The following is a 16,411-nucleotide window of genomic DNA, read 5'->3' as shown; positions in this document are numbered from 1 at the left end:
TGACCACTGCAAAATTAAAATGTGGTTTTGCTCGGTTGGTAGAGTGGCCGTGCCAGCAACTTGAGGGTTCCAGGTTCGATCCCCGCTTCCGCCATCCTAGCCGCTGCCGTTGTGTCCTTGGGCAAGACACTTTACCCACCTGCTCCCAGTGCCACCCACACTGGTTTAAATGTAACTTAGATATTGGGTTTCACTTTGTAAAAGCGCTTTGAGTCACTAGAGAAAAGCGCTTTATAAATATAATTCACATCACTTCACTTAAACAAAATCAAGCGGAAATAAAGTCAAATGACTCACCCTTTGATGATACAGATGGATACAGAGCAAAAATGTTACCAAGTGGCAATTTTTTTAGGCTTTGCTGCAAATATTAGAACTAGAGATGTCCGATAATGGCTTTTTTTGCCCATATTCCGATATTGTCCAACTCTTAATTACCGATTTCGATATCAACCTATACCGATATATACAGTCGTGGAATGAACACATTATTATGCCTCATTTTGTTGTGATGCCCCGCTGGATGCATTAAACAATGTAACAAGGTTTTCCAAAATAAATCAACTCAAGTTATGGAAAAAATGCCAACATGGCACTGCCATATTTATTATTGAAGTCACAAAGTGCAATTATTTTTTTTAACTTGGAATTTGGGACATGCTCTCCCTGAGAGAGAATGAGGAAATTGAGGTGGGCGGGGTTGGGGGGGCTGGGGAGGTGTATATTGTAGCGTCCCGGAAGAGTTTGTGCTGCAAGGGGTTCTGGGTGTTTGTTCTGTTGTGTTTATGTTGTGTTACGGTGCGGATGTTCTCCCGAAATGTGTTTGTCATTCTTGTTTGGTGTGGGTTCACAGTGTGGCGCATATTTGTAACAGTGTTAAAGTTGTTTATACGGTCACCCTCAGTTTGACCTGTATGGCTGTTGACCAAGTATGCATGGCATTCACTTGTGTGTGTGAAAAAGCCGTAGATATTATGTGACTGGGCCGGCACGCAAAGGCAGTGCCTTTAAGGTTTATTGGCGCTCTGTACTTCTCCCTACGTCCGTGTACACAGCGGCATTTTAAAAAGTCATACATTTTACTTTTTGATACCGATAATTTCCGATATTACATTTTAAAGCATTTATCGCCCGATAATATCGGCAGTCCGATTTTATCGGACATCCCTAATTAGAACCATGTATGGTCTGCAGGCACATCTTGAGCTGTGTTGACCTTACAACAGTTAATAGGAACGTACACTTTTTGGCTTATTTAAAAATGGGCCCTTTATTGGCTTGGCTGGTAATGGACCATTATGCTTTTAGCTACATGCTAGGTTAGCATCTGTTTGGTTGTATAAAGGTGTGTATGTTGTTGATATTTAAGTACTTTTATTGCTAATGTTGGTCAAACACATGAACCATTTCCAGTTCCAGGGTTATAAACACACTTCTTCTTTGCCATTGCGATGTCGTGCACGGCGATGGTTTGAACCGCAAGATGTGTTCCGCATTTGAGACATATCCAAATGTTGGTTAAGCTGCAAATTGTTGTGTTCAACTTTTAAAGTAAAAGTATACAGTAATTGTGTTTTTATATGCTTAACGATATATCCTGTCGTTAAGTTTGGCATTAGGGCTTTTAGTGTGTCGATACAGCAGTGAGTCAGAGCTTTAACAGTGAGGCTGAGGAGCGACTTGCCTTGCATACTTGTATCTTATGACTATCCTTCATGCGCTGCTCCTCCCTCTCATCTGTGATGGTTAAAACATCAAAATGGCCCTCTGTCTTCCTTTTAGCCTCCAGCTACTGTTTAATGGCTCCAGCAGACTTCATCATTGTTTAGCTCTCTCTCGCTCTGGCGAATATTTGACGAGGATGTCACAGAAATTGCGTTTTAATAAGCCTTCTTCTTGCAACAACTGAAAGATAATTAAATCGCAGCCAGAAAGGACCGAATTATTTTGTAATTTAAATGATTTTTTTACCCCCCCACTTAATGTCGACCTCCTTTTTGTGTGCTTCTTGCTTTTTTTGGCCAGATCATTAAGCTCATACTTGTATCACTCCCATCCACAATCACTCTCTTTTCCATGCTACTACACCCCTACCTTGGGCTTTGTTTGTTATGAAACGCCTAGGGGTGTAACTGTACACAAAAATGTAGGTTCTGTACGTACCTCGGTTCATTTTCGGTACAGTAAGAAAACAACAAAATAGAAATGTTTTGGTTATTTACCAAATTTGTAAACAATGGCTTTATCCTTTTAACATTGGGAACACTATAATAATTCTGCCCACGTTAATCAACATTAAACTGCCTCAAGTTGTTGCTCAGATTAAATAAAATGACAAAACTTTTCTTCTACATATAAAAAGTGCAACATTAAACAGTTTCAAGTCAACTCATCATGCTTAATTTATTACAACATTTGGGAAGCCTGTAGTTGATTTATTATGTAAATGTTATATGTTTATCAACATGTGATAGCAGGGACCCTGCCATTCAAAACTAGGCTGCTGCATTACTAATGATTCATGTAACTATAGCTCAGGGGTGTCCAAACTTTTTCCACTGAGGGCCGCATTCTGAAAAATCAAAGCAAGCGGGGGCCATTTTGATATTTTTTATTTTAAAAACCAATATATGTATAAAAAATATACATTTAGGCCTCCACTCAGGCTTGATCCCGGGGACCCCAAAGGGTTTTGGTCAAAAAAATATTAAAAATGTGTCATTATTCAGTATTATTATTTGTAATATTATTCAAGTTTTAAATCTCTAGATCAACATTAGGTCTATCTGTCAATTAAACTGTTTTAAAGATTTAAGTTGTATGCTCTTGTTGTGAAAGAAAACCCAGTTTTTTTATGGAAAAAATACAAAATATGCAATATTTTCACACAATAAAATTTTTAAGTGGAATATTTGAGATTATATAATAATTGGAGCCTTAAAAAGGTCAATAACTAATAACATTGCTTTTAATTGATTATTATTTTTTGAGCAATGACACTTAAAAACAAAGCACACTAAAATTATTGGGGATCCAAATAATTATAGTGTTAAAAAATAAATTATATTTTTTTTTACTGTTTACTTTTAACACAATAATCTCGAGATCAACTTCAGATCTATCCGTCAATAATACGTTTTATTGTTGTTTGTTTTTCGTTTGTTCGTTTTAGGCCCTTCTTTATAAAAAACAGCTCAGTTTTTTATATGGCAAACACAAAATATGCAACATTTTCCCCCAAAATATATCAGATGTGACGTAATTGGAGCCTTGAATAGGTCATTGATTCATAATGACATTGAAGAAAGAAACAGCCTGCATGGCAGCTTTGTGTTATTAGAGTATACATTGCGACATTTTCTTGTTACATTTCACCTGTTTGCTCTTTTATACCACTTATCATGTTTTTAATTGTTTTCAATCGTATTTTTAAAATGTGCCGTGGGGCCGTTAAAAAATGACCTGCGGGCCACAAATGGCCCCCGGGCCGCACTTTGGACACCCCTGCTATAGCTGAAAAAATGGTGCAATAGGAGAGACTATTCGTCCCTGAACACCATGGAGTTCATGTAGGCTTAATGATGCAGTTACATTATTATATCAACTATCAGAGACAGAAACTCTTCATTTAACATAATGTCCTTTTTTGCTGCTTCAACACAGCTCAATCAACACAGAAAAAGGTAAAGTGAAATAACAGACAGACGGCTTTGCTGTCCGTAACACACTAACACACACACACGCACACACACACACACACCGCAAAATGAGCTAACGTTATGCTAAAAGCGAATTAGCCTTCACCTCAAGCCAGGACTGCGAGCGAGCTGAACTGCAGTTTATATTTCTAGAAGGTCAACGGGCTCATAGCGATGTTACTAGTACTTGACTGGGGGGTGTTTATTATCATTTGGGGAGACTCCGCCGCCTGATGATTACCTGCTAAACGCTAAGCACTGACTACATGAGCTCTGAATATGCACTGCTGATTGGCTGTTACCGCTCTGTTTGTAACCAATCAGATGGTTGTGTGGGTGGGACAATGCTGGGTGCTGTGTAGAGTACTGACAGACACAGAAGGAAGCGGAGGCGGCTACTTAATATGTTCGTGTGGAAACTCGTTCGGTACACCCCCGAAACGAACCGAACCCCCCGTACCGAAACGGTTCAATACAAATACAAGTATCGTTACACCCCTAGAAAAGCCTGATATCTGTAAATTTACTTTCACTCCTTATTTTGTCTAATGAGAACACAGAAACCACCAAGTTAAATGTAACTGCCCAGAATAGAAATAAAGGCAGTAGTTAGAGAACCCAAGTAAGGGGGAGGGGGCGGAGAAAAGTACTATCTTCTTTATTTTGTTAGACTTCCATGTGAAGGTTTGAAGCGAAAGCTTCTTTGTTGTGTGCAGATTATAGAAAATGACTGCTTGTTTCCTCTCTCCCTCCTCCTTTCCTCTCTATCCTCTTCCCCTCCCTCGACTACAATGCCCTTGCCTCTTTGTATTACAGCCCTAATGTTCCTAGCACAAATTGGCAGGTGCATACATAAACACTATTTTGGAGGTGATGATGACTTTCTGTAACAGGGATGAATCTTATTTTAATGTCTCCTCCTTGTTCTCCACTGCCCTATCTGTCTCACTGGCGTCACTTTCTCTTTTAGATTGGACCAGAAGACCTCTCCGAGAACAGTTTCTGGACCTCGGCCGAAGAGGACAAATTTGAGAACAATGAGCTCTTTGCCAAACTCACCTTGGCCTTCTCCTCGCAGACTAAGAGTGAGTGTGAGGCTACTTTACATGTACCGTATTTTCCGGACCATAGGGCGCACCGGATTATAAGGCGCACTGCCGATGAGCGGGTCGAGTCAGGTCTATTTTCATACAAAAGGCGCATTAAAGGCCTACTGAAATGAATTTTTTTTATTTAAACGGGAATAGCAGATCCATTCTATGTGTCATACTTGATCATTTCGCGATATTGCCATATTTTTGCTGAAAGGATTTAGTAGAGAAAATCGACGATAAAGTTCGCAACTTTTGCTCGCTGATAAAAAAAAGCCTTGCCTTTACCGGAAGTAGCGTGACGTCACAAGCGGTAGTGCTGCTCAAAATTCCCCGTTGTTTACAATGGAGCGAGAGAGATTCGGACCGAGAAAGTGACGATTACCCCATTAATTTGAGCGAGGATGAAAGATTCGTAGATGAGGAACGTTACAGTGAAGGACTTGAGAGGCAGTGATGGACGTATCTTTTTTCGCTCTGACCGTAACTTAGGTACAAGCTGGCTCATTGGATTCCACACTCTCTCCTTTTTCTATTGTGGATCACGGATTTGTATTTCAAACCACCTCGGATACTATATCCTCTTGAAAATGAGAGTCGAGAACGCGAAATGGACATTCACAGTGACTGAACATGTAAATACACGATTAATAATATTCCGCTTGGCGAAGCTAAAAAAACAGAAGCTAACCTAGCTGCGTAGCCAACGCGATAGCATAGCAGTCTCAAATGCAGATAGAAACTAAATTAAAAAAAACCCTGACTGGATGGATAGACAGAAGATCAATAATACAATTAAACCATGAACATGTAAATACACGATTAATAATATTCCGCTTGGCGAAGCTAAAAAAACAGAAGCTAACCTAGCTGCGTAGCTAACTTAGATGTGGCGGCGGGCGTTGTACGCTTTTGACGACACCCCGGCCGCCATCAGAGTCGGCAAGAAACATATATTTCCCCAAAGTTACGTACGTCACATGCACATATCGACACGCACGTACGGGCAAGCGATCAAATGTTTGGAAGCCAAAGCTAGACTCACCGTAGTGCGTCTGTTATCCTGCTCAAAACACAACACAACCTCCTGGTGTTGGTGTTGCTGTAGTCCGCCGCTCCACCGATCGCACCTACAACTTTCTTATTTGCAGTCTCCATTGTCCATTAAACAAATTGCTCAATCGCTTTATTAACAAGCGGTAACTGGTTGTAGTTCAAAAAGTAACGCACACACCGACGGTATAGCTCGGTTGGTAGAGCGGCCGTGCCAGCAACTTGAGGGTTGCAGGTTCGATCCCCGCTTCCGCCATCCTAGTCACTGCCGTTGTGTCCTTGGGCAAGACACTTTACCCACCTGCTCCCAGTGCCACCCACACTGGTTTAAATGTAACTTAGATATTGGGTTTCACAATGTAAAGCGCTTTGAGTCACTTGAGAAAAAGCGCTATATAAATGTAATTCACTTCACTTCACACTTCACATACACGAGCTGCTGTTAGCCAAAAGTCACGCTCACACACACTCAAGTTCTCCGCCAACTCACTCGCGCATGCGCGTTCCCCAAACCCTTAAAGACACAGTACACTAATGCAAATATCACAGATATTACAATATTGTACTTAGCCGCTAAGACACCGATCGATCCCACCTACAACTTTCTTCTTTGCAGCCTCCATTGTTCATTAAACAAATTGCAAAAGATTCACCAACACAGATGTCCAGAATACTGCGGAATTTTGTCGAAGAAAACAAGAGGCTTTTCTATCGGGTCCGATGGGGTCCAACCACTTCCGTTGCTTTTGTGACGTCACGCGCATAAATCATATCCAAAGGAGTTTTTCACCCAGAAGTGTGGCGGGAATTTTAAAATGTCACTTTATAAGTTAACCCGGCCGTATTGGCATGTGTTGCAATGTTAAGACTTCATCATTGATATATAAACTTTTAGACTGCGTGGTCGCTAGTAGTGGCTTTCAGTAGGCCTTTAAATGGGTCATATTGGTTTGTTTTTTTTCTAAATGTAAAAGACTTCCTTGTGGTCTACATAACATGTAATGGTGGTTCTTTGGTCAAAATGTCGCATAGATTATGTTTTACACATCATCTTCAAGTCGCTTTCTGACAGTCGCTTCAAGATGCGCCGTTTTGTGGGCGGGTCTTATTTACGTGGCTCACCTTGGACAGCGTCTTCTCCCCGTCATCTTTGTTGTAGCGGTGTAGCGTGCAAGGACGGGAGTGGAAGAAGTGTCAAAAGATGGCGCTAACTGTTTTAATGACATTCACACTTTACTTCAATCAATAACGGAGCAGCATCTCCTCATCCGTGGCTCACTAGTGCAACAACGACCGGAACTCTCTAATAACTAAAGTTTCTTGGCTGAATAATGTAAACTCACTACACCGTTATGTTTTAGCGCTTTCATGGCAAGTTTACTGACAGATATACAGTCGTGGTCAAAAGTTTACATACACTTGTAAAGAACATCATGTCATGGCTGTCTTGAGTTTCCAATAATTTCTGCAAGTCTTATTTTTTTGTGATAGAGTACATACTTGTTGGTCTCAAAAAACATTCATGAAGATTGTTTCTTTTATGAATTTATTATGGCTCTACTGAAAATGTGAGCAAATGTGCTGGGTCAAAAGTATACATACAGCAATGTTAATATTTGCTTACATGTCCCTTGGCAAGTTTGACTGCAATAAGGCGCTTTTGGTAGCCATCCACAAGCTTCTGACTGACCACTTGACCACTCCTCTTGACAAAATTGGTGCAGTTCAGCTAAATGTGTTGGTTTCCTGACATGGACTTGTTTCTTCAGCATTCTAAAACCTTAAATTTAGCCTGATTTAGCCATTCCTTTACCACTTTTGAGATGTGTTTGGGGTCATTGTCCTGTTGGAACACCCAACTGCGCCCAAGAACCAACCTCCGGGCTGATGATTTTAGCTTGTCCTGAACAATTTGGAGGTAATCCTCCTTTTTCATTGTCCCATTTAAAGCAGCAGTTCCATTGGCAGCAAAACAGGCCCAGAGCATAATACTACCACCACCATGCTTGATGGTAGGAATGGTGTTCCTGGGATTAAAGGCCTCACCTTTTCTCCTCCAAACATATTGCTGGGTATTGTGGCCAGACAGCTCAATTTGTGTTTCATCTGACATCACATGGACAAAGATAAGACCTTCTGGAGGGAAGTTCTGTGGTCAGATGAAACAAAAATTGAGCTGTTACAGAGAGTAAATGGGACAATGAAAAAGGAGGATTACCTCCAAATTCTTCAGGACAAGCTAAAATCATCAGCCCGGCGGTTGGGTCTTGGGCGCAGTTGGGTGTTCCAACAGGACAATGACCCCAAACACACCTCAAAAGTGGTAAAGGAATGGCTAAATCAGGCTAGAATTAAGTTTTTAGAATGACCTTCCCAAAGTCCTGACTTAAACGTGTGGACAATGCTGAAGAAACAAGTCCATGTCAGAAAAGTAACAAATTTAGCTGAACTGCACCAATTTTGTCAAGAGGAGTGGTCAAAAATTCAAGCAGAAGTTTGCCAAAAGCTTGTGGATGGCTACCAAAAGTGCCTTATTGCAGGTAAACTTGCCAAGGGACATGTAAGCAAATATTAACATTGTTGTATGTATACTTTTGACCCAGCACATTTGCTCACATTTTCAGTAGACCCATAATAAATTCATAAAAGAACTTAACTTCATGAATGTTTTTTGTGACCAACAAGTATGTGCTCCAATCACTCACAAAAATACGAGTTGTAGAAATGATTGTAAACTCAAGACAGCCATCACATTATGTTCTTTACAAGTGTACGCAAACTTTTGACCACGACTGTAAGTAGGAACTTTACACTACTTTATATTAGAAATGGCAACAGCGGAGGATACGTGTCCCATAACAAGAAGAGAAAGAAAAAGAAGAAGCATAGTGACTACGGTGTCCATGCGTGCAATTTTTCATGACTTATGCAGATCCAAATACAGATCAGCAGGTACCAGAAGGGAAGAAAAGTTGCTTTTGCATAATATTGCGAAACAAAACGCCAGATAATATGTCTTACCTTATACACACACCATAATAATACTCGTAAGTTGAAGCACAGTACAAACCATCAAGTGGTGCGGCTTCATAGCTTACCAAAATCGTACTAAAACATTTTGATAGATTTTTGAGCGCCGTGTGTAATGTTCTATATTTTCAATGGAACATATAACATTTTGGTGTTTACTTGAGTCATATTGCAGTCTACACGTATCGCTTATGTGTGACTGCCTTTTACGGGTCAGTACCAAATAAAAATAGCTTCGAGGTCGGTAAGCACAACCAAGCACTGTCGAGTTTTGAGAAAATGAAAGGATTTTAAGTGCGCCTTATAGTCCGAAAAATACGGTACTTCCTGTCATCATTAATGTGCCGTCATCTAAGGAAATGTTTTTTTTTTCCCCCTGCTTTTCATTTCTACTGCATTGTCCTCTCTCTCTGATCCATGTACCCGTTTTAAAATGTCCATCCTGCGCTGCTTCCATCAGCTACTAAAGGTAAGAATAGCCTGTACCAGCGGTTCATTTCATTTGTCCCCCTCCACACATTTACATTCCTCCTGGACACCATGTCAAAATATGATCCCCCATATTAGTCCATGCATGAGTCAGCCGATGGGATCATCCTCTCAATGACTTGTGCAGACTGCTGGATCGGATACATTTGCACTTTTGGGGGACAAAAGGGGAATGAAGGTGGAAGGAGCGATAAGGAGAAGGTCGCCGATGCCCTTCCGCATGCCACCTGCTGTCCTGGCACAAAGTGCTGACACAGGGCTCTCCGCTCGCACGAACACACCTGTCCAATCCCATCACCTTGTCCCAGTGTCACCTAGCCTTCTGCTCCGACTCCTCCATATTCATATCATAATGACAACATGGCCAACTCAGTGTGTGTGTGTGTGTCTCCATCTGACCTTCATATTCAGACACACAGTCCCGCAAACGTGTCATGAATAAACAAATGAGCACCTGCACAAATGCCAGATTGTGGCTGTTGATGTCAGTTAAAATGTCACCGTTGGCAGCTGTCCCATCTATACTCACCTGCATGGCGAGTTGTAACGCTCCCCCGTCACGCCTTAATTTGACAACCTCCCTTCTCCCCCTCCTATTCCCATGACCCATATACCGCCACTTTCATTTTTTATAGGCCAAGACAGCCGCCCATTCCAGATGATGTCTAATAACCTTTTCTGAGAGCTGACTATAAAGGCACTGTGGCCTTTTCATAGGCTCACACCTGTCCGTTTGCCTGCCTGCGAGGATGTAATTTATTATTGGCTGTGCGAGTGTACGTGGTCGGCATCTATAGTCCGCATCCGCCGGGTCGGAAATCTTGGGACGTCTTCTTTTATGTGCGGATGAGACCTTGTCGGAACCAAATAACTGTAAATATCTCTGATGGGAAATAACCATCCATCCATCCGTCCGTCCTCATCAGGGACGTACAGTTTGTACACACAGCAGTCAGAGCTCAGACTGCATTCAGTTTGCTTTGTATAAAGGGAGCATACAGCCCTATGTATGTCATATAATGCCTTATTTGTGTGCTGGTGAGAGAGCGAGACATAACTTAGAAAGGGTGAAGAAGAGACATAAACAAGGTATTGTATTTGGTTTTGCTTGTCACTTTCTAAGTGTTGAAGCCTCATTGAAGTGTTTTCTGTGTGTATTGTGTGCTTTCAGTGCAAATGTGATTCACCTTCAATATTTGTATACATGTTTGTGTGGCCGTGACAATGCATCCATGCATCTTATAAGCAGAGGGCTCTTACATACAGCATATGCGGAGTGACCCTTCACCCCTTGTCTATGCTACTCGTACTTAAACGTACCTCTCAAGGCCTCATGCATTCGTCTGGGCCTCACCATCTTTCTCCTTATCCCTCACCTTTGGGAGGCCTGCCGCATTCCTCCTATCCTTGTTGTGCCCTTTCTCCTGCTCTCTTGTCTCCCGTTCCTCATTAGACGGCAAAGTCAGACAGACACTACACCGAGCCATCACTCACCCCTCCTGACCCTTCGTTCTTTCCATCAACTGCCAAGCAGCGCACACGCCCACACGAAAATGCATTGCAGGGGAACACAGTGCAGGGTTATGACTTATGATTTTTGCACTTTGTGGAAGGGTAGCGATGAGATGGTGGCAGTCACATCTATTGGCTGAACAACAAATGGAGTGCCTGATTTGCTCTTTACATGCACCTGACTCAATGCTCAACACATCTTCAGTTAGCAAGAAATGTTATGTTGTCCTCTGCTGGAAAAGTGGAAGACATATACTGTATACCAGGGGTCACCAACGTGGTGCCCGCGGGCACCAGGTAGCCCATAAGGACCAGATGAGTAGCCCGCTGGCCTGTTCTAAAAATAGCTCAAATAGCAGCACTTACCAGTGAGCTGCCTCTATTTTTTAAATTGTATTTATTTACTAGCAAGCTGGTCTCGCTTTGCTCGACATTTTTAATTCTAAGAGAGACAAAACTCAAATAGAATTTGAAAATCCAAGAAAATATTTTAAAGACTTGGTCTTCACTTGTTTAAATAAATTCATTCATTTTTTTACTTTGCTTCTTATAACTTTCAGAAAGACAATTTTAGAGAAAAAATACAACCTTGAAAATGATTTTAGTATTTTTAAACACATATACCTTTTTACCTTTTTAAATTCCTTCCTCTTCTTTCCTGACAATTTAAATCAATGTTCAAGTAAATTTATTTTTTTTATTGTAAAGAATAATAAATTAATTTTAATTTAATTCTTCATTTTAGCTTCTGTTTTTTCGACGAAGAATATTTGTGAAATATTTCTTCAAACTTATTATGATTAAAATTCAAAAAAATTATTCCGGCAAATCTAGAACATCTGTAGAATCAAATTTAAATCTTATTTCAAAGTCTTTTGAATTTCTTTTAAAATTTTTGTTCTGGAAAATTTAGAAGGAATAATGATTGGTCTTTGTTAGAAATATAGCTTGGTCCAATTTGTTATATATTCTAACAAAGTGTAGATTGGATTTTAACCTATTTAAAACATGTCATCAAAATTCTAAAATTAATCTTAATCAGGAAAAATGACTAATGATGTTCCATAAATTCTTTTTTTAGTTTTTTCAAAAAGATTCAAATCAGCTAGTTTTTCTCTTCTTTTTTTCGGTTGAATTTTGAATTTTAAAGAGTCGAAATTGAAGATAAACTATGTTTCAAAATTTAATTTTCATTTTTTTCGTGTTTTCTCCTCTTTTAAATCGTTCAATTAAGTGTGAATATCATTAATTATTAATAATAACATAGAGTTAAAGGTAAATTGAGCAAATTGGCTATTTCTGGCAATTTATTGAAGTGTGTATCAAACTGGTAGCCCTTGGCATTAATCACTACCCAAGAAGTAGCTCTTGCTTTCAAAAAGGTTGGTGACCCCTGCTGTATACCATATATACAGTACAGGCCAAACGTTTGCACACACCTTCTCATTCAATGTGTTTTCTTTATTTTCATGACTATTTACATTGTAGATTGTCACATCACAACTATGAATGAACACATGTGGAGTTATGTACTTAACAAAAAAAGGTGAAATGACTGAAAACATGTTTTATATTCTAGTTCCTTCAAAAAAGCCACTCTTTGCTCTAGAGATGTCTGATAATGGCTTTTTTGCCATCCATCCATCCATTTTCTACCGCTTGTCCCTTTTGGGGTCGCGGGAGGTGCTGCAGCCTATCTCAGCTGCATTCGGGCGGAAGGCGGAGTACACCCTGGACAAGTCGCCACCTAATCACAGGGCCAACACAGATAGACAGACAACATTCACACACAAGGGCCAATTTAGTGTTGCCATTCTACCTATCCCCCGGTGCATGTCTTTTTTGCCGATAGTCCAACTCTTAATTACCGATTCTGATATCAAGCGATACCGATATATACAGTGGTGGAATGAACACATTATGCCTAATTTTGTTGTGATGCCCCGCTGGATGCATTAAACAATGTAACAAGGTTTTCCAAAAAAAATCAACTCAAGTTCTGGAAAAAAATGCCAACATGGCACTGCCATATTTATTATTGAAGTCACAAAGTGCATTATTTTTTTTAACATGCCTCAAAACAGCAGCGTGGAATTTGGGACATGCTCTCCCTGAGAGAGCATAAGGAGGTTGGGGAGGCCTAGTGGTTAGTGTCCGCCCTGAGATTGGTAGGTTGTGAGTAGGGATGTCCGATATCGGCCGATAAATGCTTTAAAATGTAATATCGGAAATTATCGGTATCGTTTTTTAAATTATCAGTATCTTTTTCTTTTTTTTTCTTTTTTTTTTTTATTAAATCAACATAAAAAACACAAGATACACTTACAATTAGTGCACCAACCCAAAAAACCTCCCTCCCCCATTTACACTCATTCACACAAAAGGGTTGTTTCTTTCTGTTATTAATATTCTGCTTCCTACATTATATATCAATATATATCAATACAGTCTGCAAGGGATACAGTCCGTAAGCACACATGATTGTGCGTGCTGCTGCTCCACTAATAGTACTAACCTTTAACAGTTAATTTGACTCATTTTCATTCATTACTAATTTCTATGTAACTGTTTTTATATTGTTTTACTTTCTTTTTTATTCAAGAAAATGTTTTTAATTTATTTATCTTATTTTATTGTATTTTATTTTTTAAAAAGGACCTTATCTTCACCATACCTGGTTGTCCAAATTAGGCATAATAATGTGTTAATTCCACGACTGTATATATCGGTATCGGTTGATATCGGTATCAGTAATTAAAGAGTTGGACAATATCGGGATATCGGCAAAAAGCCATTATCGGACATCCCTATCCAACACCCAAGAAGAGCCAGCAGTACAGCATGTTCTGCTCAAGCTCTACATTCACTCTCACTTGTTTTAATGCCACGCTAAAGCTGCTCGACCATTGTGTGGATTAAGCCGCGAAGAAGAAAAAAAACGATATGACGTCATATGCAACCCATCTTTATAGCTCGTTTGAAGACAGAACCATATTTAATGTTTCTCTGCCAAGAAAGTACTTTTTAAAAAGATTTGTGTGTATCATCGGCGGTCATTCGAACGAGTATGACGATCCTCCTGGTAGGGGTGTATCCCTTTATGGAGGATGCCTGCGCGTGACTTTGTTTAACGTGGGGAGACTAGTGCACAGACAGTCACCACACCATCCTTGGCAGAAATCGGGTCAGGGTCCAGTGGCACAGAGTCCAAGACGACTGGGGGCCCTTTTCTGCTGCAGCCTTCTTCCGCCATTGTGGTAGTTCTTAAATCTTCCGCCTGCTCCGCCGTTGAGGTCTTCACTGTATCCCTGGCTAGGGGGCAGGCAGTCAGGTACTAGGTCTTTGCCAAAGGCCACCTGGGGTAACAGTAGTAAAGGGGTTAACCTCCTAGTGCCCCAAGACCCCATAGAGCAGCCTCCACTGCCGGATGCACTTTAACGTCACGCCCAGGACAGGATTTGTGTGTAAAAAGTACACAATATTATTGATAATCGTGATCATTTTGGTCAATATAACTGATATGAAGTTTTGATATCCCTTATAGTTTGATGCGACTATTTAGTCGACTTATCCATAGGTTAGGACAGTTTTCCCTAACGAGCAGATCCTGCTGACAACCTCTTAGGTCTGGTTTGCGCCACTTAAACTGCTCAGAGGCACAGAGCATTCATTATCTGGTGTTTGTGTGTAATCATTCTCTTAGCATTTAGAGAGAATCCATCATCAAGCATTTCCTAAACGCTTGGCAAATTGTGTGCGGTATGATGTTGGTTTAATTCTTCATTTAAATTCTATTAATATGTCTGATCTCATTAAGCCGCTGCTGTTGACTTTACACACACACACACACACACACACACACACACACACACACACACACACACACACACACACACACACACACACACACACACACACACACACACACACACACACACACACACACACACACACACACACACACACACAGTTCATCTCCCAGTGTTTTCCCACTCATTCAAAAACAGAGCTCACGCATTATTAGCAATATGTGCTTTGTTCTCTGTCATTAAGCTGAGTGAGGTTTGGGAAATTAAAAATGCATACAGCTTCGCTTTTCATTGGGTGTTGGAGAACATTCTCAGGCTTAATTGCCGACTTCCTGCAGCTGCTTCTCCGTGCAACATTTTAGAACTTTGTGTGACTTTGGTGCACAATATTTTCATGTGTGCTTTGTGGGTGCAAAGGCCTGTAATCAGACGCCTGCTGTGAGCCTATGTAATAATAAACAGCCTAGTTCACATGTGGCTACAAGGCTTTGAGTGCTGTGCATAATGTTGCAGGCGCTAATGGGATTCATTAAGCTACTGGATCCTAATTTCTCTCTATAAGGGGTTTCTATGTGATGCTGTGTTGTCGTCTCTGCATCATTCAAAGTAGCGATTATAGCAATAAGAGAAAAAAATGTCTGCCAGCGTCTGACTCGCCATTTCCGATTCTTGTGTGGGTGTTTGCAGTGGTTCCCACAAATCTATTTGTGGTGGTGGCGGGCCTGGCTAGGGTTCTGGCAATATGACGTCATTGTATAATTTGCATAATTGGCTGTGACATATGTATATAACAAAAACATTTTAAAAAGCTAAGTAGTTTTACATATAATTAAAAAAAATCAGTTTCATCAGTATTATCATATTTTTCTTATTACATGATCAACGTTTGTCTCTGTTTTACAGTTGTTTCGGTTTATTTTATTACTAAAATGTAGGGTTGTCCCGATACCAATATTTTGGTACCGGTACCAAAATGTATTTCGATACGTTTCTAAATAAAGGGGACCACAAAAAATTGCATTATTGGGTTATTTTAACAAAAAATCTTAGGGTACATTAAACATGTTTATTATTGCAATCGAAGAACAATTTTGTCCTTAAATAAAATAGTGAACATACTAGACAACGTGTCTTTTAGTAGTAAGTAAACAAACAAAGACTCATAATTAGGGATGTCCGATAATATCGGTCTGCCGATATTATCGGCTGATAAATGCGTTAAAATGTAATATCGGAAATTATCGGTATCGTTTTTTTTATTATCAGTATTTTTTTTTATATTTTTTTCATTAAATCCGCATAAAAAACACAACATACACTTACAATTAGTGCACAAACCCAAAAAACCTCCCTCCCGCTTTTACACTCATTCACAAAAAAGGGTTGTTTCTTTCTGTTATTAATATTCTGCTTCCTACATTATATATCAATATATATCAATACAGTCTGCAAGGGATACAGTCCGTAAGCACACATGATTGTGCGTGCTGCTGCTCCACTAATAGTACTAACCTTTAACAGTTAATTTTACAAATTTTCATTAATTACTAGTTTCTATGTAACTGTTTTTATATTGTTTTACTTTCTTTTTTATTCAAGAAAATGTTTTTAAATTATTTCTTATTTTATTTGATTCATTTTTTTAAAAGGACCTTATCTTCACCATACCTGGTTGTCCAAATTAGGCATAATAATGTGTTAATTCCACGACTGTATATATCGGCTGATA

General features: G+C 39.8%; 1 protein-coding gene across 4 annotated transcripts in view; it reads left to right on the top strand.

Annotated features, from left to right (window-relative positions):
* Window positions 1–16,411, top strand: part of LOC133648208 (protein diaphanous homolog 1) — a 232,003-nt gene that overhangs the window by 73,466 nt on the left and 142,126 nt on the right. For all 4 annotated transcript variants that reach the window (XM_062044059.1, XM_062044061.1, XM_062044058.1 and 1 more), the window contains one exon: window positions 4,669–4,783. In XM_062044059.1, the coding sequence (XP_061900043.1) occupies window positions 4,669–4,783 (115 nt within the window). The remainder of the gene's footprint in view (window positions 1–4,668; window positions 4,784–16,411) is intronic.

The sequence above is a fragment of the Entelurus aequoreus genome, linkage group LG04 (genome assembly GCF_033978785.1).
Source record: "Entelurus aequoreus isolate RoL-2023_Sb linkage group LG04, RoL_Eaeq_v1.1, whole genome shotgun sequence".
NCBI classification, from domain to species: Eukaryota; Metazoa; Chordata; class Actinopteri; order Syngnathiformes; family Syngnathidae; genus Entelurus; species Entelurus aequoreus.
The sequence above is the reverse complement of the archived record's forward strand: the minus strand, read 5'-3'. Positions and strand labels throughout refer to the sequence as shown.